The sequence below is a fragment of the Agrilus planipennis genome, unplaced genomic scaffold (genome assembly GCF_000699045.2).
Source record: "Agrilus planipennis isolate EAB-ADULT unplaced genomic scaffold, Apla_2.0 scaffold40, whole genome shotgun sequence".
In the NCBI taxonomy this organism is placed as follows: Eukaryota; Metazoa; Arthropoda; class Insecta; order Coleoptera; family Buprestidae; genus Agrilus; species Agrilus planipennis.
In genome coordinates, this window is record NW_020438938.1 from 203,296 (window position 1) to 227,148 (window position 23,853).

The window sequence follows — 23,853 nt, forward strand, 5'->3', positions numbered from 1 at the left end:
ATCGGTTGAATATAAACAATTTTTTATAAAACCAACGATAAGTGAAAACGAAAAAGAAAAACAAAATTTACACACTATGTAGAACATTATAAAAAATGTTTTACGTGGAATGATTTTTTTTTACTTTTCGTAGAATATTACATATATGCATTCAGTTACTCGAAAAAGTTATTAATAAAACCAGCTTTTCTTACTCATATAAAGCTATAAAAGATTTGTAAGAACTTACTGACGCAGGTTCGTTTATTGCAAAATCAATAACTTTTTTAACATTTTTATGCAACCTATTTTAATATTTGAGTACCGCATTTGTTGTATTTTCAAATATGTAAGAGTCATTAATTAAGTTTATAAAGAGTCGATTCGATGACTATGGTGGTCCAAGATTAATTATCAGCTTAAGTGACTGTCATTGTCTGACGGAACTACAAAAATGGTACGACATCCTTAATCTACCAAACAATACGTAACTCTGCTGTTGTAAAGTCAAACATACACATAATACATTAAATTATTTATAAACCGTAATAAGGTGTTATAAAAATAAAAAATAATTTTTTTTTATCTATAAAATCACTATACATCAGTTGTAGTACCTAATCGAGAAAACAGCAATTGTTCACATCAACAAATACTGTTCATTTGTAGTGTATTTTTAAAATTGGGCACTTTTTTTCATTCTATAACGTAAAAGCCTTCCTAACTTTTTTTTTTAATTCTATCGTAAATAATTAATTGATACCCAGTTAATTATAAATTTAAATAATAACGAAGTATAATTCAAGGTGTACCGAATGGCTGCTAATTATTATTGAAAACGGCATTTTTTTTTTAAATATTGTAAATGGAACGCCAGCCAACAACAGACCTGCTATACAGTTACCTTATCACTTATTAGTACCGATATTCTTTTTTATAGCTGATGCATGACCCATTTTTACCAAAGTCAATGTTCACAATGCAATTGTTATTACGAATAAAACAAAATAAGCAAGGTTACCAAAGTTTACGGTCTTCCCATGGTCACACTGAGTTTGTCGATAGCATACATTATAATAAAAAAATCCTCAATATAACTCATATTGCAGTAACTACTACATTGTTAAACGAGGTTATAGTTATGGAGAAACTATTGGAGAGTTTTGTTAGTTAGTTAGTAGCTCAAATTCTTACAAATATGACGAGACCGTCTGCAAGTGTTTGCATATTTTTACACATGTAGGCGTACCTTGTCGCTCAAGTCATTTGTAGAAATTCAAATTTAAATGTAACCCAAACATTTACTAAAAAAAAAAGTAAAAACCCGAATACCCGCTGTAGCTATATCTTCAATTTTGACGAAAAATAGGTACTTTTAAAGTGTTGAAAACTCTGAGAATAATTCATGATTGAAAGGCGTCGAAATCCAACAAATTTTTTTGAAAAAACTATATGTTTCTTCACGCACAATTAACACCCTGTGTATTAAACGTGTATTGTTTGGAATGTATTGTGTCTATAAGCAATCAATTCAATTTAAATTACCATAAACACCAATGGAATTTATGCAATTCGTTGTTGTTTATGCACATAAATTGACCTGTATAACGAAGGTCTGATCGTGAGTATTAAAAAAATTTGTGCAGATACCCATGTATACCGGAAACGCGAGGAAATTTCCGGAGTTCCGGGGAATCCGAGTCATTGCAAATACTACATTCACGAGGCCACCGAGACGAACCGATAGAATTTAAATATTTTTTCACACATTGCATCGTAATTTCCACCAATAACACCTTCAATATGTACATACGCAGGCAATAGAATTATTCGGTATTTCTTGGACAGAGACAAGACCCTTACTGTAGGTTTTTCATCGAACAATAAAATAATTACTTACGGTTGTAAAAACAGATCGTTTGAGTCAGAATCGGTGCTGAGTTTCCTTTTGTTAATCGCCCACGTTTCGCGCTGCTTCTTCAACTTTTGTTCTAATTTATTCCCGCCTAAGTGTTTATTGATGATTTTTTGCCAGTGAGACGTCACCGAGCTTCCCACCGTTTCCTCGCTTTCATAGCTGCTGCTGTTCGACGTTACGCTACTTTTCCTGCCATCCAAATTGGAAAATCTACCCGCGTCGCTGACAGGATAAGAAACGCTAGATTTTCTACTGTTGGGAGTTGACGCAATGCCGCCAGTCCTTCGTCCTGACCTCTTATTGAAGTCCAGGTCTGCAAACAGCGGCAGGGATGATTTTCGTCCTTCTTTCCTTTCGGCCGCTTTATGTTGGGAATCGTAGCAATCGAAATAGTTCCTGTCGCTCCCTAAACTATGCCTCCTCCTGTTGTAAGAAGGATCAGGAACTGTAAGGAACCCCCTTGACCTGTTTTGTTGTTTTAACCATTGCAGCAGATATTCGTTCTTTTCATTTTCGATATATTCGTCGCCAAAATTCGATTTGCAGTTTTCGTAATGCTTTTCTTCCGGAGTTATCCTTATTGTGGTACTTGGGTTGTTGAAATCGTCTTCAGAAGCGAACGAGTCGACCGCACTAAGGATTTCTTGATCCAACGCGTCTCTGCTATATTTCGAATATTTTCTCAAAAGCCTTAGAACGATCTCGTCGCTCTGGCCTGATATTTTTCTCAAAGGTTTCTCGTTGCTGCAGAGTTTTTCATTTTCTTCTGGGATATTTTTTCTTTTATTACTACTATCGTCGACGACTGAATCGATCGAATACGATTCTATAGTGAATCTCCCGATAACGTTGACATTATTGTTGGACGTAGTATCGGAATGTTCGCTTTTGAAAAAGTTACTATTTTCTAAGACCGTTTCGCGATTATCACAGTTATTCTCTTCAGGGCCGTTTAAACTTTTAGTAGGATCACTTAAAAAGTTACTTTCGAACTTTAACGTAAATTTTTGCAAATGTGAATTATTGTCAGACTCAGGAAACTCAGTCGATGGACTACATTCGTTACCACTATTATTACATTCGAGAATTTTCGGTCCAGCTATCTCCGTTTTACCGTCCAAAATTTGTAATAAATAACTTTCTTGGGCACTTAGGCTTTTCGCTTTTTCTTCACTATCGGTTTCAGGATTTATCAGACCGGAATTGATGACACCGAAAACATTTTTCGACGACTTCACTTCGTTCGTCGAGCATTCCAAGTTGGAACGATTTATCTGTTGCGCAAGAAGACGTTTCTGATCTTCTGTAAGTTCCATAAAACCATTTTCTTGTAATATGAAATGCTTATTTGCAACTTTCTGAAGAAAATCAGATATTGCCGCCCAATGGGCTTCTGTAAGATTACCGTGAAGTTTGATGGAACTTAATTGGAGCGGAATCCAGTGATCGTCTTTTTTACACCATACCACCCCGCAAGTTACCATTTTACCTTATTTTATGGACTTTTGCAATTCACTCAAGTCTCTTGAACTTTTCATACAGGTAACGTGTTGCTTTTGTTTTCGGGAAAAGACAATGCAATTAACAAACTGATAAAATTAACACCGTCGGTAGAACAAAAGGCAGGCAAATTGTAAATCCAGCGACAAAACTAAGTTTTTAATATTTCGTCTAATTGTAAAATCTTATGGTTAAAACGTTTAACGACACTAGTACGACAACACATTATTGTCTTTAAGGGCACATCGGATGCGCTTTATTGTTTTAAACGATTCATTTGGATTTTCATTAGACGCAATGAACTGTTAAAATAGGTAATTACGAGAGTGTAAAACGATATCGAAACACTGTTCACATTGCCTACATTACTCTGACTCTGACCGTGAACTAAACTAACCGATGGCGAGTAAAATAATTCTGACTCTGTGCGACTTACGTCCGCAGCGCATTACTTAAGTATGTACTACCTTTCAGCTTCATCGTCGTCAGTTAAACTTGCAAACAGTTGATGCATGTAAGCACCTAATGTACCTTACAAGGCAACATAAAACAGTACAAACAGTGACAGAACACTCTTCTTTGGCAATTATTATTCTAAGCAATTCCTAATTTAAAAAAAAAAGAGTCATATGAGTCGTCATACATTTGTGAAGACATACAACCGGCTGTTCGCTTCGCCCTTAGCTAGGAATTTGGTTTTCCGATAATTAGGTGCATTTTATAGGACATAAAATAAACAGTATGATGATTGCATGTAATAGAATATCCCTAAGCTAGATTCTCTACAAGCCACTAGTGTATAGGTACCTGCAGATTTTGTAATTTTTTTATTCTAAAAATATTTTGCATTAGAAGGGAGGAATTTTACAATTTGTAATAAGATATTTCTAGATTTATTTCGAGCACCTAAAAGGAATGATATTTGGTTGGTTGGTACTTTACAATCCATCTGTATCTGCTACGTTTCAACCTGTTGTTGTGTTATGAATACAAATGACGAATTATACCAAAAGCATATTATTTAATTAGGGACCACTCATTAAATAGTTATTACTGCACGTACAAGATGAACAATTTTTATCGAAGCATAAGTAACGCAAGTAATAAATACAAAGGCATAAAAAAAAACAGGCACCACAAACGCCAAAGTTACAAATTGAACTTAAAGGCATATTAATTTCTTAATATTATTAGGTACTAAAGGATTGTACCGAAAATTGAGACCGGAACGTTCTGACTGTTTTACTGTATTAATTTTAAACAGATCACCCTGTATACGTATACAAAGGTAAACACATAATATAATCATCCCGATGGGTTATCAAGGACGCGACCATGGTCCAGTGGTCATTCACACTAGCACCATCAGCATCAGCGACTTTCCGAACGTACAGGTAATATTACTAGTACAGGTAGGTACAAACACACGGACAGATTGTCAACCGTATACATATACGTACAAAGATAACTACATATATGTATGTATGTACATGTGTCTGTACGGTACGACGTGTTCAACTTTTTCCATGACTTTATTGGATACTTAAGTTACAGTTACAGCAAGTCCGAATGATAACTGCTCGCCTCTCACTGATTAATAAATTAATCGAAAAAAATTTGTTTTTAAATTGGCATTTAATGTATTATAACATTCTCGAGTGTACTGGTTATTGATTACCTTAAATACCAACATTTTTATTTATTTACTCGACAATGACCTCTTCTTGGTTGTAATGACCAGAGATCATAATAAAATAGGCAAAATGTTTCGAAAATATTAAATGAAAAGTTTTAAGTGCCTCAACTTTCACCAAACAAAACGCATTTTAATTGGTTGTAGTACAAAGTATCAAAGTATGTAAAATTAGCATGTTTTTTGTTTTTCAAAACATTTCCTTTAAAAATCCTGTATGAAAATTTCATGATAGATGTCAAACAAATAGTTATCAAAGTTTTTTTATTTTCAGTACCCATTAACTAACAGTTAAACACTTAATATGATAATAAAATTCACATTTAAATGTTTTAAGTCTAAATAAAAAAATATATATTATTGTAATGTTGTTTATGGTCAGACAGAGTTTTTGCAATTAAAATTAAAGATACAAAAAAAAATTTTAAATACAGGTTTTCTAACACAATGATATTTTCAAAAACAGCACCCCCTTAAATATATGCATGTGCCTATATCAACAAATGCAGTGACGGTTTCTTTAAATATTTAACTATTAACTATTAATAATACCTAAAAAACAAAAGGTTAAAATATTTTACTAATTTGTTTCGTTATCTGCTTTTAGGATGTTCCAAATTTTCATCCAGTTATTCATCTGTACGATAAGCAGCCAGTTCTAATATCGTATCTAAATAAACAGTGATGACTCACTTTTCAAAAGAAATCATTTTTCAAACTAATTAAGAAATCCCCGTAACCCTAATAACAATATTGCTTTGATTGGATATGAAGTTCACAGTGCCATTTCGGTATTGTTTATAGGATGTAGCAAATCAAAAAATGGAAACAGATCAATAAATGCTTCTCGATCAAACCTTATCAGTCCAGCTTATTTTTTAATTTTATTCTACAATTATACTTCTATGCATGTAATTGCCTGTCGTCAAAACTTCACGCCTGACCGTCGTATTCAACGTAGACAGATCTACCTGTTAATAAAGCAACCTGTAATTTCGGTGAGAGTTGTTTGTAAATTTGAATTATCTAGTTCAGTATTCGATTTTAACAAAAATGAATCCGCACGCCGTTCGCAGAAATTGTTAACTTTTTTTTCTCTTCATCGCATACTTTAGAAGGTCGTACGGTTAAGACCGTTATTTTAACAATAATTAAGGTCAGGAGAAGGCTCACTTGGGTGTTAACGAGCACCTACAGAAATTTACGTTGCACGGATATACAATTGTGCACGTATATAGGGTTGTAATGTATCTATCTAGTTTATTTTTCTAAACAGTAAACTAAATAGATACAAGTCATAATATTTGAGAAAGCTAACGAAATTTAAGTAGTCCGTCATTTTAAGAGTATTTCGTGTCGAATAAGAACCACCCTGTGTACATATTTATCTTTCGCAAAAGAGAAAAAATAAATCGGCAAACAGCAGCAAAAGAACAATAATAATAATTGAAATTATTTATATATAGGTAGGTATGTGAACCGCGTACACAAGCACATAGATGGATACATGAAAAACACTTTTATTTTTTGTGTGCAAGAGTCGGACCACAAACTGTTAATAAATTGCTCGTTAAAGTGGAGATAATGTGCACTTGTGTACATCGCGAAGAAATCAGATACGATGTTCTTTTTTTTGCCGTGCTGCTTCTCGCGAGATACATGTCCGGAGCGCGCTTGCCTGGCGCCACTCGTTTGTCTCTGCGGGGCATATTATTATTATACCAGAGCTATTCAACAATTTCGATCTGGACCTGAAACTATGACGATATAACGGTTAAATTCCAAAAAAAGGTGCTGCATCTACTACTGTAAAAATAATTATAACCTGAACTTTCTTTTATTTGGTGATTAGTGTTTATTATTTTCCGTTTTCTTCAGTTTTCACTGGTTAGGTACAAAATATCTATTATATAAGTAAAATAATAAATAGCAAACCCTTGAAACAACCATAAATATTTTTTTAAGTAACTGTCTCACAGCTAAGCTCCATAAGCATATAAAATCCAAAACGAATTTAAAAAATGCAAAAAAATAAAATGTTTAGTGCATATTTTTACTTCACAAGTAAGTAGAATCAACGATAACATTAAAAACTCCTCAGTAAACTTGAAAAAGAATTCTCAGTCTTATATCGCATAAATTATCAAAAAAATGCGTTTCTTTTTCTCGGAAACGATAAGTTCTTCTTATTACTTTAAAAGTAATAAACTGCACATATTTCATGGGAAAGTGGTCCATTGTAACGTTTACCGGTCGTTCGGGAATTTTCCTACCGATGCATCGCCTATAATTCCTTTTTTAAGTATCTTAGTTTTTATTATAAATTGGTTTATATAGATACATGCACTACAGATCCTTGTAAGACATTTCCTTTCATTAATATAAATATACATGGAATGAAAGTGGGAATTTAAAATAATATAATTTCATTTTATCTGAAATACTTATCGAATAAAATCAGAAGGGTTTTTAACTTCTGGTTCAATAAATTTTGCGGCAATTAATTTAAGAAGGTCAAATAAAAGGAAAAACCAAAAGATAAAAAACAATTTTGTTACTTTTTTACGGTGTAACGGTATTTCTTTTTAATGCTTTGGTTAATTAANGGGAATTTTAGCAAAAAAAAATATTTATGAGCGAATTAAGTACCTAAAACACTTTTATTCCAAATTGTACACACCTTTTATTATAAATTTTTTCGGGCACCTAATATGCTTAAATTCCTACGGAATTGTTCTTACAAACACTATAGCAGTTCATAGTTGTTTCATAAAATTAAAAAGACGTGTGTATATCCATACACAATTTAACAAAGATCTAACTTAAAACTATTATTAAAAAACTTACGGTTCTGCTTCAATACTCTTCAATTTGGCTACATAATTTGAAGGTATATATCCTTCTTGTCTGGTTCTTTTGCTTCTAGCCAACCACCAATCACCTTGAGTATCATTAAGTATTTCTAAATGTTCACCTTTACGAAAACTTAAATCTTCATCAGTTCTAGCATCATAGTCATATAGAGCAACAAAAATTTTTGCATTTGGAGGGTCAGATTCAGAAGGGTTAACAACTACTGGCCTAATTGTTTCTTGAGGAGGAGTGGGCATAGGATTATTTGGAACACTAATAGCATCTTCAATTGCGTTCACTCCCAGTCTAACGTTATTTTCTATTTCTCGCCTATCTGACGAAGTACTAAAACAATTGCCCATTTTAAGATAATTTGCACCGTTCTTTAACCAAAATTAATTCAGTCTTAAAACTTTAAAGTCAAAAGAAAACAGAAACACTGCATTGTAGGGATACTCTGGACAACCAAAACTTATTCGGCGAAAAGGAAAATAAGCCATAGCAATACTTAATTATAAATATAGTTGTTTTAAATACGTTTAATTCTTACAAACACAATAAATACTATTAAAAAAAGTAATATTAAAATAAACTCCCGAAATGAAGAAAACTGACATTTAACTGTTTTAATTGTCAATTTGTTGTCAATTCATGAGTCATTTCTATGATACGTATCTGTGTCTCCATATTCACTGTAGTAACTCCAAAACTAAAAATCATCGTTTATTAAATTAACAGTTCCGGAAATGCTTTTATTGTGAATTTAACTCATAAATTAAATTCAGCATTACCATGAGAAAATAAAACACTGAAATTCCAAAGATGCAATTTGTTCAGTGGTATTTACGTGAATCAGGGAATAAATAAAAATTATATAAATTATAGATCCTAAACTATGGTTGTATCAATGATGTGTACAACAGAAATGTCAAAACCTTATCTATGGTCAGAACCGTCAAAACTTTTTAAAACAAGAAAAACTTGATAAGTCATCTATGTAAGTCATTTTCTTTGGTCGTTACTATTACTTATTATCTTTTTTCACAATCTACAGAGATATCTGTTCAAAATCTTTAATTTAATATTTTATTTGTAATTGACTAATTTTCATACTTGTTGGGTGTTATTCAACTCAGAGTACTAAAATGTCAACGTTTAAAGGTAAGTCTTTCATTCTAATCTATTCTAATTAAATGCTTTAAAAGCCGGATAACCTCATACGGTATTTATTGTATTTTAGTTAAAGTAAAATGGGGTAAAGAGACTTATCCTGATATTGAAGTGAATACTGCAGAATCGCCGTTGCTATTTAAAGCCCAGTTATTTGCTTTGACTGGTGTTCAACCTGAAAGACAGAAGGTGATGTTAAAAGGGGTAACATTGAAGGATACAGATTGGGATAACTTTAAGCTAAAAGATGTAAGTGTATGACTGATGATTGGTTTGATATTTCATTTTGTTTACGTAAAGGGAGCAGCTGTTCTTTTGATGGGAAGCAAGGAAGAGGACGTTCCTAAGGAGCCAGTAGAGAAAACCCTTTTTGTTGAGGATATGAATGAGAGTGAACTAGCAACAGCTGTAAGTACTTAGAAACATTTATTTGTGAAACTACTTCTTATTTTAAAATTTTAGTTAGATTTACCAGCAGGACTGACTAATTTAGGAAATACTTGTTACATGAATGCCACAGTGCAATGTTTAAAAACTGTCCCTGAGCTTAGGGAAGCATTACAATCATTTTCTGGAGGTTAGTATCCAAATACATATGCATATGTTTTGATAATCTAGACTACTGTTTATTTTCTCTATTTTAGGTGTCACTACTGCCGGAGGAGTTATTCCTGCTCAAAGTATAACAGCAGCATTAAGGGATCTTTATTCAAGTATGGACAAAGGCAGTACAATTCCACCAATAGTTTTATTACAAGTTTTGCACATGGCATTTCCAAGATTTGCAGAAAAAAGTCAGCATGGTGGTTTTCAACAGCAGGTAAGCACCACATTTCTTTTGGAGAGAACCATATGAAAAGTTTAATATGCAATATTTCAATTCCAGGATGCTAATGAATGCTGGACTGAATTAGTTAGAATGTTGCAACAAAAACTGCCTGCTAAAAATAACGAAGATGGTACAGAAGCACAAAAATTTAAGTTAGTCAAAATCTAGGGTAGTTGTGTTAATAATTGAAAAACTTTTTGCTTGATGTATATTGCAGATCATTCATAGACCAATATTTTGGGGGGACCTTTGATGTTGAATGGAAGTGTAACGAGAGTGAAGAGGAGCCTATTAACAAATGCAAAGAGCAATTTTTACAGCTTAGCTGTTTTGTATCTCAGACTACTGTTAGGTACATGCACCTTGGGCTAAAATCTGTGAGTGTTGTGTTAGATTTAATGTATTAGTGATATTTAATAAGTGTTACTTTATTTTTAGAGAATGCAAGAACAAGTAACAAAAATGTCACCCATTTTAAATCGTGATGCTGTATACACAAAGACGGTGAGCAAAACACAGCTACTTTCTCTTGTAATATATCATTTTCTTTTCATTTGTTTTCAGTCTAAAATAAGTAGATTACCGGCGTATTTAACGATACAATTTGTAAGGTTTTACTACAAAGAGAAAGAGTCGATAAACGCAAAAATCTTAAAAGACGTAAAATTTCCATTAGATTACGACGCTTTTGATCTTTGTTCCCCTGAGTTGCAAGATAAATTGACTCCAATGAGGACAAAATTTAAGGTAAATACAAAGCAGTAAAGCCTTAAGGTTCATGGAACGTTTAAAGATTTTTATAATTGTAGCAATGGGAAGATGCTCAAGTTGAAGCATCTACTAAGGGAAAGTCAAAGGGAGATGGAAAACCCAAAACCAAAGGAAAAGCTTTGCCATATTGGTTTGAAGACGGTGTGTATCTGTATTAGTTATTACCATACCGTGATTAGTTTTTCTTTTGTGTATTGTTCAACTCCTGTATTATGTTCTAACAGATTTGGGAAGCAATAACAGTGGATATTACACGTTGCAAGCTGTATTGACTCACAAAGGCAGGTCGTCATCTAGTGGTCACTATGTTGCATGGGTTAAACAATCCAATGATATATGGATCAAATGTGACGATGACAATGTATCTGCCGTCTCGTCTGATGACATCGTTAAATTATCAGGTGGGGGTGACTGGCACTGTGCTTACGTTTTATTGTATGGGCCAAGAATTCTTGAAGAACCTGTTGATGAAGCCAATGAAGGGGTTACAGATCAGTAAATCAAAATAAAAAAAATTGGATGAGCAACCAGTGATACAAATAAAGCATTTTCGATTTGCTTTGTATAATTGAACATATACGTGTTTTATTTTTTTTTTTTATATTAAATGGAAACTGAATGCTTTTCATGCTAAATAAATAAATTAATTAATATAAAAATGCGTTTTACGATTAGATTAGATCATTTGACTACACTCAATAATAACAGTATTACAACGGCTAATGTTAATGAAAATTTTTTAATTTTCCGTCTTTAAAAAATAATTTTCTTGTAACAATATATTATTAAAACAATTTATAATTAAATATATATATGTACATATCTTCAATTGCGTTCNCGGTCAATTATATATCTATATGGGTTGAATTAGTTTTTTATCAACTAATTAAATTATATGTTTGGTAATACAAACAATAAGTCATATGTGTGCTATTGACAATATAAAATGATTATTTTAAGTAAAACTGAATGTATAAATGGACGGTTTGACTTATAAATTATTTGTAACTTTTCTTAAAGTCACAATTTCATCAATTCGGGTAGTTTTCTTCACATCTCTGTGCTTGTCCTGAATTAAAAGAAAGTTATTTAAGAGTTTCTTAAAATCTATTGTTTTAAATCTCTTTGGTAATGGTTTGGCTTCTAAAGAATTTCTAAAACGATAAATAGCAAATGTATAACACAAAATATATGAAAATTGTACATTTTTATTACTTGCGTTTGCCATAATCCAAATATAAACTGGGGATGCAACTCAGCCGTGTTTTTAGCATATGAAATGCTTCTGTTTGAGGTAATAACATCAATAACCCATATAAAGCTCTTATCAAGTCTTCATCACACGGTATTTCTAGCAACTGTAGCCTTAGATCTACAAACGTTTTTCCGTTTTTCGTGTATTAACAAAATTATAATATGTATATTACATAATGCCAATAACATACTAGATTTTACCTACATGCAAATATTGGAGATTCAATAAGTTGAACTAGTTTATCAATTTCTGTTAAGAAATCAACAGAAATTTCTAAACAGCCTCTGTATTTTATTAAGGAATTTGAAAATAAAGAGGCCTTTGTAAAGTAAAGCAAAAAAAACGAAAAGGATACAAAACTTTTATAAGTTCACAAGCGTGCCAGTAACACTGTGTTAACAAACATAGGGCTACCGTAGCCACCGGATTGTGACACCAAGTATCATACAAACAACAAAATAACAGGCACGATTCCTGAAATGTGTAACACAACTATAAACGTAAAAAGTCAATATTCAATACTAATTTACTTCGTCCTCCAGGTCTTTTAATTTATTTCGCAATTCAAAAAGTTCCGGCGAAGTGAGTAAAATCATGCTAAGAGTTTCCACCATGACGCTGGCAAAATTTAAATTTGTTTCTCGCAATAAAATCTTTGCTAAAGTGCAATAAATGTCTTCAGCGTTTAGTAACACACACAACTGCCTGCAAAATATTAACGTTATTATTTTTAAGTTGAAATTTACAGTTAAATAAAAAAATACCTAATAATAAAGGATCCTCTATCGTTTAATAAACATTTGTCTTTATTGAAAGATTCCAACAGGGTGGTCACGAATTTTAAATAATAAGGATTTGCATTTTCCAAGTCGCCAAAAGACTTTCTGGAAATACCTAAATTACGTCTTTTTTAATTTGAACAATTTTCAATGGCCATTACTCACTATCTTTTTTTTCTCTGGCCGGAGAAGAAATGATTTCTGCGATTACTACCAAGCACTGCTGCACCACTTCATCAGATGGATCAGACAAAATTTTTTGCAAAGAAGGAAAAATTACATCAAAATAATAAAACATCTAAAACATTTCATGTTTTATGACATTGTAATTGCTTCACAATACTTCAACATTACCTTGTCTGGTAATTTCACAAAAAGATGATAAATCCATCTTAACACAGCCACTTTAGTTTGAACAGAGTGATGCAAAACATGCTGAGTTAGAACATCAACAACAGATGCTAGATCTAATTCATTTGTGATCAATTCAGCTGCCAAAATTAAAAGAAACATGTATTAATATTGGAACAATAAAAAAAAATACATTTACCTGAATTTTTTTTGGGAAAATTAAACTCATCTTCCACTTGGAGAGCCACAAGTTTCATTAAATTGTGGTTTACAGTTGTAGCTGTTTCTTTAATGTCTGTCACTAAATTAAAGTATTTATACGAAAATATTAAGCATGACAAAATCTTTTTGGTGCAACTTTCTAATAAGCCTATTAGCAGCAGAATTAATAAAAGATAACAGAGGTCTTATTTAAAGGATACTTCTTCGAGAATCCGCTTCATATGCTAAGCAGGGGAGAATTGCAGTCAAAATACCTGACATAAAGGGTAACATTGTGGGGCCTGATAACTGCACAAACTCCTTAATCCATGTTATTGCAGTGAACTAAAATAAATATAAGTTTATAACAATAACTAAAATAAAATGTTTATGGTATGTATTTATTATTCATACTTGTAAAATGTCATTATTCCTTTCTTGAGCATGATTAATTAAAATATTGACCATGTTTGAAAAGTCAACTCTAGTAGGATCTCGTTTGATGCTTCTGAGAAATTCACCTAGTACACTGTCACACATTTTCTTTACTTCAAGCATAGGGTCATCTAATATTCGAAAGAGACCATCTAATATCTCTGGCAAATACATGGCAAGGTCAATGTCAGGTACTGCATCTAATACTGATATCCAGGAGATAATAAACTGACGAGAAAAGGAATGTTTACTATAAATTCTTTCCCTTAATAGTGGCATAAAATTTTCCAAATCAAAGGACCTGTTTTCTGTTACAATATCCTGTGAAAAGACATATACATATATATATATATATCTATATAATATTAAAATGAACTGAGTAAATAAATAAGTACCTTCATAAGTCTATCTAAGAGTTCAGAAGCATTTTTAACACTTTGTTCAGGATCAGTAGCTATTTTACTCAGTGCACTAAATACTAAAGTAAAATGGGGAATAATTGCACCTCTTGCAACCTTTACTACATTATACAAAGATTCACATGCATAATATCTTACTCTTGAATCACTATCATTAAAACAAGCAACAATTGGAACCACCAAATCTTTTATATATAATGAAGTGTCCTAAAACAAATTTGTGTTAAAAATATATTAAAAAAAGTATTTTTATTTTACTTTTCCTAATGCTACAGCTACAGCTGCTAATCCAATTAAACCACCTTTTTTTGTATGAGGGTTCTGAGAGTTAGCAAAGTCTTTACCTAGAATTTGTATAATTTTAACAATCTTTGCCGAATTATCAGCAGCAGCACATTCTTTTACTGTTCTGTAAGTTAATAAAACACAATATTTATTAATATTCTAGTGTTATAGTAATAAAGAATGTGTGTAAATTAATACTATTAACTAGCCTTTCTATTTCCAAAGCAGCTGTTTTCCTTTTCTCATAAATTTTATCATTTAAAGCTCGAACACATGCTGCACTTAGGGGAGCATAATCTTTGTCTGTCATCCTTATAATTATATTCCAAACTTACAAATAGGCTTAGCTTTATAATTATAAGCCACTTCTGAAAACAGGAGGTAACATAAAAACGTTGAATAAGCAAAATAATAATATTGTACTACTACTTCACACCATTAATTGTTAGGATGATTTATCACATAAACGAACCCAATATAAATAATTTAAATAAAAGCATACAACTGCATTTTATTTGATATTTATTAATATCAATACTATTTCTGAAGTGCAATAATCTAACCCATAGATAAGATCTAGTCTCAAGCCCATGGGGTGTAAACTCTCCTGTCAAAAATAGTGCAGACCAAATCTGGCAGATGGCAGTGTTTGCATAAGAATCATAGCATACGAAAAAAAAAAAGAGCCTCAACTTTATCCATGTCCATAGATAAGATCCATCATAGATATGATGTCCATACTTTATCTGTGATATATATCTATGTTCTCAACCATAGATTTCAATAATTGATTCGTGAAGTAGTGGCTATATAGCAGTTAGATACAGCATATTATTCAAATAAATAAAAATAAATAATATCAGAACCTTTTTAATTTAATTAAATTAACCGCTTCTTTTATGTTGTAGTAGCTCACAACACAGGTTCATTGATTTAACGAAAAACATTTAAAATCATCTCTTTATTTTTTGTGCAGTTTTCAGTGGAATTTTCTGATAAGAAATATAATGATCACTAATTTTCTTAGATGATCTTAATCTATGAATAATCTACAGTGGCGCCATCATTAAATCATGTCAGTCGATCACAGTTTTTGTGATCGTTAATATTTTGGTGGCAAAATTAATAGTTATTTGCCAGAAAATCAAAAAAACAGCCCTTTTTTTAAAAACATGAGTGCACAGTGCATTTGAATTTGACCATAACGACATTGAGATCGTATTTTAATATTGTGTTTTTAATGTGAAAGAAGAACGAGAATGGTTGTTTGTGTGTGTAGTGCTTTGCAGAATTAAGTATTGGGGATTAAAATTACAAATTAGTGAATTAGAACACCAACAAATTGACAGGATTTAATTTGTTTTATGCTTTATATTTTAAAGTAATGGCGGTATTGAAGAAACGACTGAAAACATCATAAATTAAAAACTGTATTTTCGTGTATTACAATTATCATGGCTAGTTATTTTTTTTAAATCCGATATTACTATTAACGTGTTTCATTTTTTTGTAACTTTGTTAAATGAGTGGTGAAGGAAAGACTTCTTATTGCGGAATCGGATATATAGCAGGAAATGTCCGAAAATATTGATGAACTTCGGGTAAACCTGTTGAAAATATGTCTGTTCAAATTTGTTTACATATATTATTACAGAATATGCTTATCACCTTTCGTGTGTCAGAATTGCAGATGTTATTAGGATTCGCTGGAAGAAACAAATCTGGTAGAAAGACTGAATTACAACAAAGAGCTTTGGAATTATTACGCATCAGGTCACATCCTATTCAGCAGAAAATAAAAGACTTGTACAAGTCCATACAGTAAGTTTTAAAAAATGGATAATTTTAAATGTATTTTACATTATTGCAATTTTTAAGTTTATAAATTTTTTAGACAAAGCGGTGGACTCAACACTCCTGCTTCAACTCAATCCTCAGGTGGAAATAAAGACATCCCAGTGCCATCATTAAGTCCCAGTATGCCCCAACCACAAGGAAATGTACCTCGTGGTACATCCGGTGTACTTTCATCATACGTTGATACTAGAACGTTGGCAGTAGGTTTTTAATTGTACAGTTAATTGTAAATTGTAAATAATAGTTGCCGGATGGTAGATGGTTTTATATATATTAATTAAATGTTACATGTTTCTCATTTGTTGTGAAATAAGATTTTTAACATTATTTTAGGGTCGTCCAGCTCCCATGTACACACAAAACGTTTATCAGCAGTATCAGCAACAGTATTCACAAAAGCCACAGCCGCCATTATCAAACAGTTATCCCATTCACCCAGATGTTAAATTCAAAAGATTACCATTTTTTGATGTTTTGGCCGACCTTTTAAAGCCGTCGTCCTTAGTGCCTCAGAATAATCAGAGACTTCAGGAGGGGACGTTTTACTTTCATTTGACGCCTCAGCAAGCTACGGATATTGCCAGTTCACGAGACATGCGACCAGGTTCAAAATGTGAATATGTTAAGCAAGTACAACTTAGGTTTTGTCTTCTTGAGACTACATGTGAACAAGAAGATTGTTTCCCTCCCAATGTTGTAGTGAAAGTTAATAATAAGTTATGTCCCTTACCTGTAAGTATGGTATAGCGCTTTTTATGTTTTTTAAATCATTTTTAAACGTAAAAAAAATATAGAATCCAATACCCACCAACAAACCTGGCGTGGAGCCTAAACGACCTCCCCGTCCAGTTAATATAACCCCGCTGGTGAAACTGAGCCCAACAGTGGCCAATAACATTCACGTGTCATGGGCGGCAGATTATGGTCGAGGTTACGCCATCACCGTTGCTCTCGTTCACAAAAGGAACTCGAGTGATTTGCTACAGCGACTCAAGAGTCGTGGAGTGAAACATTCAGATCATACTCGAGGCTTAAGTATGTAATGAATCTGTTTAAAATACAGTCAAAAATCATTATGTTTATTTCAGTAAAGGAAAAACTTAATGAAGATGCTAATAGTGAAATCGCAACTACTTGTCTCCGCGTATCCTTGATGTGTCCCCTTGGAAAGATGCGAATGACAACGCCTTGTCGGTCAATTACTTGCCAGCATCTCCAATGTTTCGATGCTTCGCTCTTTCTTCAGATGAATGAACGAAAACCCACTTGGAATTGCCCGGTGTGTGATAAGCCAGCCCTTTACGATAACCTTGTTATTGATGGGTAAAAAAATTAGTTTAACTAGTTTTCGGTTTGTCTAATACTTATTACTTTTCTGGATAGGTACTTCCAAGACGTATTAGTATCGTCACTTTTATCTTCTGAAACCAAGGAAATACAGCTCAACAGAGATGGTTCGTGGAGTGTTCAAACTGTAGAGAAGAAAAGCATCCAAAAGGTTAATAAAATACCCGACGACTCTATAGAAATAATCGGAGACGATGTTGGTAAGTAATTCCACTTTGCCGAAATGAAAAATAAAACGTACTATTCTCTGTTTGCTGCTGTAGAAGTTGTTATAAGTTCGGGTGATACAGGAACATCAAACGGCCCCACAAACAATCAAATAGAATGTACTAGTACAGATAAAGCAAAGGAAGAAACTCCAAAGAAGAATGATGTAGTTGATCTTACAGTCTCTGATAGTGACGATGATGAGCCATTGGCTAAAAGAAGAGCCGTCAACCCTAAACCTGATTCGACCATTAAATTTTCCGGTATGTTGGAACAGTATTTATTGTAGGTGCTTCAAAAGAAAAGTGTTTGTTACATTTATTTTTCAAACAGACACCAGTGAAAAATGAACTCTTGATGTAAATCGTAATAATTATTGTTTAGATGCAATATGTAACTAATTTTTAATTGACTTTTCTAAGGTAGTATTATTGTGTAATTTTGGTAAGTTAAATTTTCCATGAACCTTTTGTTTACTTTATGAGTGTGTAGGCACCTAAAAAATTGAAATAAGTATTTTTTTAATAAAAGATATAAAAAGGTATACCAAATCTGGCAGATGGCAGTGTTTGCATAAGAATCANTTGGAGGCTTTTGTATTTATTTTTTACTAATTTTTAGTTTCAAAAATTTTTTTAAAGGCCGTTTGTGTCTTAATAACATGTAAATAACCATGTGGGCTTGAAAAGTTAGTTATTTCAAAATAACAGGCAAGACACTTGAATCATTTTTAATTAAATGTATGTATGTATGTATGTATGTATGTGTAAATGTGTAAGAACACACTCTATAATTTATCATTAATTAAGTAATGAGCTTAATTTTGATACAAAATAATTCTCATGGCATGTACTTAAATTTTTAGCAAAACATCCCTGCTTTTATCTGTATATGTTGCACATTGTGACTTATTTTTTTTGACCGTGCTGGGACTCGATCTTCCTTCATAAGAGGGCACGGTTGATGCGAGCCACCGTTTCTCGTTTAAGCTATTTAGAAACCACAATAACGAGATGAATTATTTGGTAGAAATAGTAGCAAATTGTTAATTTTTCAATTAGATACTTGTAAACTTTTTATAGGGTATGTGAAAATTGTTAACTTATGGATAATTTTTAAAATGGTTCTTAATTTACTTGCTTAATTGGTTTTTTGTTTCTAGATACGGCTAGTGTGTCATCTAGCAGTAACCATTCAAGGGTGACAACGAGTGGAGGTCCAGCTTCGGTATCTAGTTCCGGTTATCCTGCCAGTCCTGCTGTAATAAATTTAGATAGCCCTTCTCCCCCTCGTTCCCCACAGTCAAACCCTTCTCAACAGAATGTGACTCAACAGCAACCTTCGTGTATGATGATTGGTACCAACGGCACTACAGTGCCGGACTCCACCCCCCTTTTTAGCCCCGGCTCCATGCCGTTTCTTGATCTAGAAAGTGAAACAAATAGTTTAACTTATAATTATTAATTGATAACGTTTTTGAAAGTTCTGAATATTTCTTTTGTATCCAGCCTGTTTTGTATTTTTTTTTGGTTGTTGTTTTCTTATTCACAAAAAAAATACAAATGATTTAAGGAAACGGTCTACATTGTAAAAGTTGAGGTGGAAACTTATAGGAATCTCAGCTTGTTTAAGAGCTTTATGAGAGCATATACCACTGTATTAAAAATGTAGATTTTTCGGGGAGATTATATAAAGTACATTATCTGTAGTACTAAGGATTATTTTTTTTATATTAAGGAAAAAAGGATACAAAATGCGTTTTATATGAGAATATAAGTATGTTATAATTAATACCAACAAATAAATATTTTCAAAAGGCAGTCTTTTTTTCTGTTCAGTACCAAATGTCATGGAAGTGTAAAAATATTAAGTGATAATGAAAACCTACCCTAAAAAACAAGTCATTATTAATAGATGGCGCTATCTCTTTTCTTATTCTCAGAAGTGTAAACTAGTTTCTGATGCTCAAGTTTTTAATACTTAACTCACTTGATCCTTCTGTGGTCAGAGAGGAAGTGATGAATGATTACAATCTAGACAATTCTAGAAGTCTGCGGATCTTTGTATACGTTACGACTTGTTAGCGGACGAATTTGTTCTGATCCTTTTGCCTTGAATGCCACAGTCGGATCATTTTTATTGACTCAGAAGTTATTGAAGTTTGAATAGGGCTGATAGAATATAATGAATAAAGCCTTCAATAGTCCGCTCATTATTTTTGATAACTTTTAATTTCCGAAATTGTAATGGTGAACCAGTAAACTATACAAGAACTCCACCAATAGTAATTAGCTGAAAAAAAACAAAATAATATGTAAACTTTGTTTCTACTTTTGTGCTATTAGCTAAAACCTGTATTAATTCCTAAAAAATATTAGTTGAAAAAGAAATTGTAGAACATTTCTAAATACATTACTATTTGTGATTATGATAGCAAAATGTCCTTTCTGTAAATTTAATATTAGGGGATATTTTTTTATTTCTCTAAATTAGGTAGGTACTTAAAAATTCCTAATTAATATTAATATTTAACATCTTTGTTTATTACTGGATTACTGTGACATTATCGCCCTTTACGTTACTATTATAATTTTTTGTATGCTGAATAAAACAGTGTTATTAATCATTATATTAGAGGAAGATTACAATTAAAAAGGTCCTTATACTACAATCTGATGAATAAAATAGGAAAATCAATGTTAGTGTCCATATTCTATTTTGTTCAATACCTGCAAATCCTGTGTATTTTTATTTTATTAATAATGGAAGAAAGCAAAATGCCTTTTTAAATTATAAACATTATTTTTGTTTTAGTGCCTTTTTATATGTTTCTTAACAAATATACAAAATACAATTAATTGAGGTTAATTTCACTAAATTGTTTACTTTTTTTTTTTGGCTATTGTGAAATTTCTTTGATAGTTCCCACAGTTTTTGTAAGATGGCAGGTCATGTCCGACATATTTAAAAATCAATTATATAATTATCATTTCACAATTACAGACAAATATTAATGTGCATCATGAACAAAAAGCATGAGCAAATTAAGAATGTAAGTGAATAGACTATATTTTTCTAGAATTTCATGATAATTTATTAAATAATATTAATACAGCATATAGGCTTCTTTACATACAGCAAACGGATGTAATATACAGGGTGATTGAGGATAATTTTCAATTTTTGAAATAATTTATTTTTCAAGTTTGAAAATTACAGAATGTGATATGAAATATGACTACAAAATATTTAATCACAATAAAAAAGTCTTTTGACTTATTAGAATTTATTATATATTGTAATATCTTCTTTTTTAAATTAAATTAATACATATATTACGTTCGCTGATTTTCTACGGAGTTTTCGAAATTATCAGCGATATTATTCGGACTATCAATTAAATTATTTTTGCAAACAGTGGCACATTTTTCTTCAATTTTCCGCTGTACGGGATCGCAGGATAACGAAGGGAAGACAAATGCATCCCATTTATTATCAATCTGTTTATCTAACGATTTAAACTCGTCCAATAATATTTTTCTATATACATCAAATTGCTTCTTCATCTGAGAATTGATATATTTCGTTTTGTTTTTAATTAACAATTTCATGTCGTTTACCAAAAGATTAACGTTTGACGGTTCTGTGTTATTGTTACTGTTATTGGTATTTTTTTTGTCGTTATTTTGATTGTTGTAAGCCACGACGGTGGCGGAGGTTTTTTCATTTTCCGAATTTTCTTTTCGTGACTTATTCGCTACAGCCGCTTTACTCGACCTGGGCTTATTACTGTCGCATTCGGCTTTACCCTCGTTCGCAAAAGCAATCTTATTTACTGCTACATTATGGGCTTTCCAGTTGCTGAGGGGTTGTAACAAATAGCGAAAATCGTAAATATAAATCATCCCCTCGTCCGTGCCGAGGACAATGTAATCGTCGCGCGTTGATATATCTATTGCACTGAGCGGTTGTCGAAGATTACCCCTAAAAACGCATTCCTTAATGTTTAAATCGTGGACGCAAAATTTCCTATCAAATCCAGCCGATATAAACAAGTCGTTCTGTCTTCCTAAAGCAAGTCCACCCACGGGTTTTGTGTGCATTTGGGCAGAAAATAACTTTTGCGAGGCACTAACGTCCCATATACATATGCCACCCCCGTCGGTAGCTGTGGCCAAAATATTTTTTGACATTGGATGGTACTTTACTATGTTCGCGGCCGAATTGTCTGTGGTTTTATAAAAAGTCAAAAATTTAGACGCGGCTAATTGCAATATGTTGATTGTACCATTAGCTCCAGCAACAGCCATTGTTTCGTCCTTCTGATCAAAATCGACGCACGTAATTCTGGAATTTATAGATGGGTACAATTTGCTGATGGCTTTGTTTTTGGTATCGTACAGAGCTATTTGTCCATTACTGGTACCGATCCCAATGGATTTTTTTGTAGTTTTTTGGAATACTACAGACGAAACGTCTTTTAGGGCTGTGATTGTATGAACCTTTTTAATGTTTTGACTGCTTTTGAGCGAAATTATTTCGGGCTGTGCTTGTTGCGAAAGAAACACAAGGTAGGAGTTATCTCTACACCATGACAGTGATGTTATTTTCGATGTCGATTGGGGTAAATAATGAAATTCCGTTTCGTCAACTGGACAACTGTAAAATTTCAGATCAGTTCCAGCAGATACGAACATCTAAAAAAATTAAATATTACACTTTTTGTTTCACATCGAAATGGCAAAATTACCTTCGTGGATGACGATGGCCAGATACTGTGAAATAAATAATATAATTTGGAATTTTGAGTTTCGCTTTTGACATTTTAGTGGGCGAACAGAAAAAAAAGAAAAATTTGACGTTTTTAAAGATCAAACATATTTTGTAATTACAATTAGGTAAAATTTCAATTTCCACATCTTTTACAAGAATAAAAAATTGGAAGGTAAGGAAAATAAGTCTCATAAGAAATTTTGTTTGTAATTTCTCTATGTACTTTGCAGTCCTCGAAGGAATAAGAAACTTACTGCGCAAATCAATTATCTAATTAGTTGTATAATAATCGACCTTTTCCCTGTAGTATACTAATGCATAATTAAATCAAAAGTGAAGATTACAAAAAGTTTAATTTTACATCAAAATAATTACAATACTGTTTATACATTTATACGTAATACCTAACTTATCAGTTATGCTCTTACGTACTTTACAAACTAAATTTAAATAATATTTTGTAAGAACTTTTAATGAATTTAAACGATAAAAAGTATAGATATCTAATAAGTTTTTTATAAAGTAAATTATTATTAGTGATGTGCACTTTTCTTACTGCATTTAACGACTTGTGCTATAATTATTTATCATTATGCAGCTGTAATAAATTACATTCGTTCACGTTTGGTTTCTCGTGAATAAGAGCGTATTCGTTTTTTTCCATAACTAAAGAAAACAATTTTATTTTTTTCAATTACTTATCGTTAGCCTAATAGTAAACGTTAAACATTAAAATTTATTCTCAATAACTTACATAAAAAAATAAATAGGCACCTGCTAAAATTGAACTGAACTACAAATTTAATTTATTCACTTGAATATTGGAGTATATTTGGTCTAATTTTAGTTTTTAATAAAATAAATTATTTTTTTATAAAGCTAGTCGAGACTTTTAGGTTCAGAAGTGAAAGTAGTGTAAAAGAACCATGACAGCGTATAGAAAATCTGCAGCTCATAATTTCTATAAAACCGCGCAAATTGCAGTGTATATTTAAAGTAGAACGTTTTATACGAAATTTCACAATTATTGTAAATTATTTTAAAATGAGGAAACCGTTGACTTTTTCCAGGGGCGGACTGAGGCCTTGGCAACCTAGGCATGTACCTAAAGCCCGTAATTTTTGGAGCCCGAAAATTAGGTTTTTAATTTTTTAATTTTTATAATTACTTTTTATTTTTATTTGAAAAATATTTTATCTGAAAAATAGGCCCGGAATTACAATGTTGCTTA

At 32.0% G+C, this 23,853-nt stretch overlaps 6 protein-coding genes and 1 long non-coding RNA gene across 12 annotated transcripts in view; 3 read left to right on the forward strand and 4 right to left on the reverse strand.

Annotated features, from left to right (window-relative positions):
* LOC112904421 overlaps positions 1–5,267 on the reverse strand; it is an 8,815-nt gene extending 3,548 nt beyond the window's left edge. The window contains exon 1 of the mRNA XM_025974428.1: positions 1,880–5,267. Within this exon, the coding sequence (XP_025830213.1) occupies positions 1,880–3,381 (1,502 nt within the window). The 5' untranslated portion in view covers positions 3,382–5,267. The remainder of the gene's footprint in view (positions 1–1,879) is intronic.
* Positions 5,268–8,929: 3,662 nt separating this feature from the next.
* On the forward strand, positions 8,930–11,269 carry LOC108740882 (ubiquitin carboxyl-terminal hydrolase 14). Its single transcript, XM_018475387.2, has 11 exons — positions 8,930–9,104; positions 9,184–9,362; positions 9,414–9,521; positions 9,576–9,690; positions 9,758–9,933; positions 10,000–10,094; positions 10,160–10,319; positions 10,381–10,446; positions 10,507–10,689; positions 10,752–10,854; positions 10,938–11,269. The coding sequence occupies exons 1-11, from the start codon at positions 9,089–9,091 to the stop codon at positions 11,210–11,212; spliced, it is 1,476 nt and encodes a 491-aa protein (XP_018330889.1). The 5' UTR covers positions 8,930–9,088; the 3' UTR covers positions 11,213–11,269.
* Positions 11,270–11,557: 288 nt separating this feature from the next.
* Positions 11,558–15,001, reverse strand: LOC108740879 (protein VAC14 homolog). 6 transcript variants are annotated; one of them, XM_025974366.1, is made up of 15 exons: positions 14,875–15,001; positions 14,648–14,806; positions 14,412–14,562; positions 14,130–14,360; positions 13,714–14,055; positions 13,521–13,644; positions 13,298–13,399; positions 13,102–13,238; positions 12,913–13,045; positions 12,733–12,862; positions 12,499–12,673; positions 12,324–12,460; positions 12,173–12,252; positions 11,929–12,085; positions 11,558–11,867 (listed from the first exon to the last, which is right to left on the reverse strand). In XM_025974366.1, exons 2-15 carry the CDS (start codon positions 14,746–14,748, stop codon positions 11,705–11,707), a joined length of 2,163 nt encoding a protein of 720 aa, XP_025830151.1. In that variant the 5' UTR covers positions 14,749–14,806; positions 14,875–15,001; the 3' UTR covers positions 11,558–11,704. The 6 variants fall into 6 exon arrangements, with proteins under 6 accessions (XP_025830151.1, XP_025830152.1, XP_025830154.1 ...); XM_025974367.1 differs by having other exon boundaries at positions 14,868–15,001; XM_025974369.1 differs by having other exon boundaries at positions 12,324–12,442; positions 13,298–13,393; positions 14,648–15,001.
* A 480-nt stretch (positions 15,002–15,481) lies between these two features.
* On the forward strand, positions 15,482–19,662 carry LOC108740890 (E3 SUMO-protein ligase PIAS2). The gene is made up of 9 exons (XM_018475401.2): positions 15,482–16,039; positions 16,093–16,259; positions 16,333–16,495; positions 16,629–17,027; positions 17,090–17,330; positions 17,384–17,618; positions 17,679–17,842; positions 17,906–18,112; positions 19,012–19,662. Exons 1-9 carry the CDS (start codon positions 16,013–16,015, stop codon positions 19,311–19,313), a joined length of 1,905 nt encoding a protein of 634 aa, XP_018330903.1. The 5' UTR covers positions 15,482–16,012; the 3' UTR covers positions 19,314–19,662.
* LOC108740891 lies at positions 19,188–20,736 on the reverse strand. Its single transcript, XR_001938418.2, has 3 exons — positions 20,579–20,736; positions 19,839–20,141; positions 19,188–19,274 (listed from the first exon to the last, which is right to left on the reverse strand). It is a non-coding gene; the product is annotated as an uncharacterized LOC108740891 (long non-coding RNA).
* A 418-nt stretch (positions 20,737–21,154) lies between these two features.
* On the reverse strand, positions 21,155–22,700 carry LOC108740878 (protein NEDD1-like). The gene is made up of 2 exons (XM_018475383.2): positions 22,600–22,700; positions 21,155–22,546 (listed from the first exon to the last, which is right to left on the reverse strand). Exon 2 carries the CDS (start codon positions 22,544–22,546, stop codon positions 21,185–21,187), a length of 1,362 nt encoding a protein of 453 aa, XP_018330885.1. The 5' UTR covers positions 22,600–22,700; the 3' UTR covers positions 21,155–21,184.
* A 52-nt stretch (positions 22,701–22,752) lies between these two features.
* Positions 22,753–23,853, forward strand: part of LOC108740896 — a 6,175-nt gene continuing 5,074 nt past the window's right edge. The window contains exon 1 of the mRNA XM_018475410.2: positions 22,753–22,794. The gene's annotated coding sequence lies outside the window, so the exon portion shown is untranslated. The remainder of the gene's footprint in view (positions 22,795–23,853) is intronic.

What these genes read in the sequence shown, in the direction of transcription:
- LOC108740882 (XM_018475387.2), top strand. An exon ending in AGAGTGAACTAGCAACAGCT is followed by an intron (nt 9,522 to 9,575) that starts GTAAGTACTTAG and finishes TTAAAATTTTAG; the next exon opens with TTAGATTTACCAGCAGGACT. An exon ending in CAATGAGGACAAAATTTAAG is followed by an intron (nt 10,690 to 10,751) that starts GTAAATACAAAG and finishes TTATAATTGTAG; the next exon opens with CAATGGGAAGATGCTCAAGT.
- LOC108740879 (XM_025974366.1), bottom strand. Translation starts at nt 14,748, where the DNA reads ATGACAGACAAAGATTATGCTCCCCTAAGTGCAGCATGTGTTCGAGCT. An exon ending in GCTGCTTTGGAAATAGAAAG is followed by an intron (nt 14,563 to 14,647) that starts GCTAGTTAATAG and finishes ATTAACTTACAG; the next exon opens with AACAGTAAAAGAATGTGCTG. An exon ending in TGAAGCGGATTCTCGAAGAA is followed by an intron (nt 13,400 to 13,520) that starts GTATCCTTTAAA and finishes ACTTTAATTTAG; the next exon opens with TGACAGACATTAAAGAAACA.
- LOC108740890 (XM_018475401.2), top strand. Translation starts at nt 16,013, where the DNA reads ATGTCCGAAAATATTGATGAACTTCGG. An exon ending in TTGATACTAGAACGTTGGCA is followed by an intron (nt 16,496 to 16,628) that starts GTAGGTTTTTAA and finishes ACATTATTTTAG; the next exon opens with GGTCGTCCAGCTCCCATGTA. An exon ending in AATAATCGGAGACGATGTTG is followed by an intron (nt 17,843 to 17,905) that starts GTAAGTAATTCC and finishes TTGCTGCTGTAG; the next exon opens with AAGTTGTTATAAGTTCGGGT.
- LOC108740878 (XM_018475383.2), bottom strand. Translation starts at nt 22,546, where the DNA reads ATGTTCGTATCTGCTGGAACTGATCTGAAATTTTACAGTTGTCCAGTT.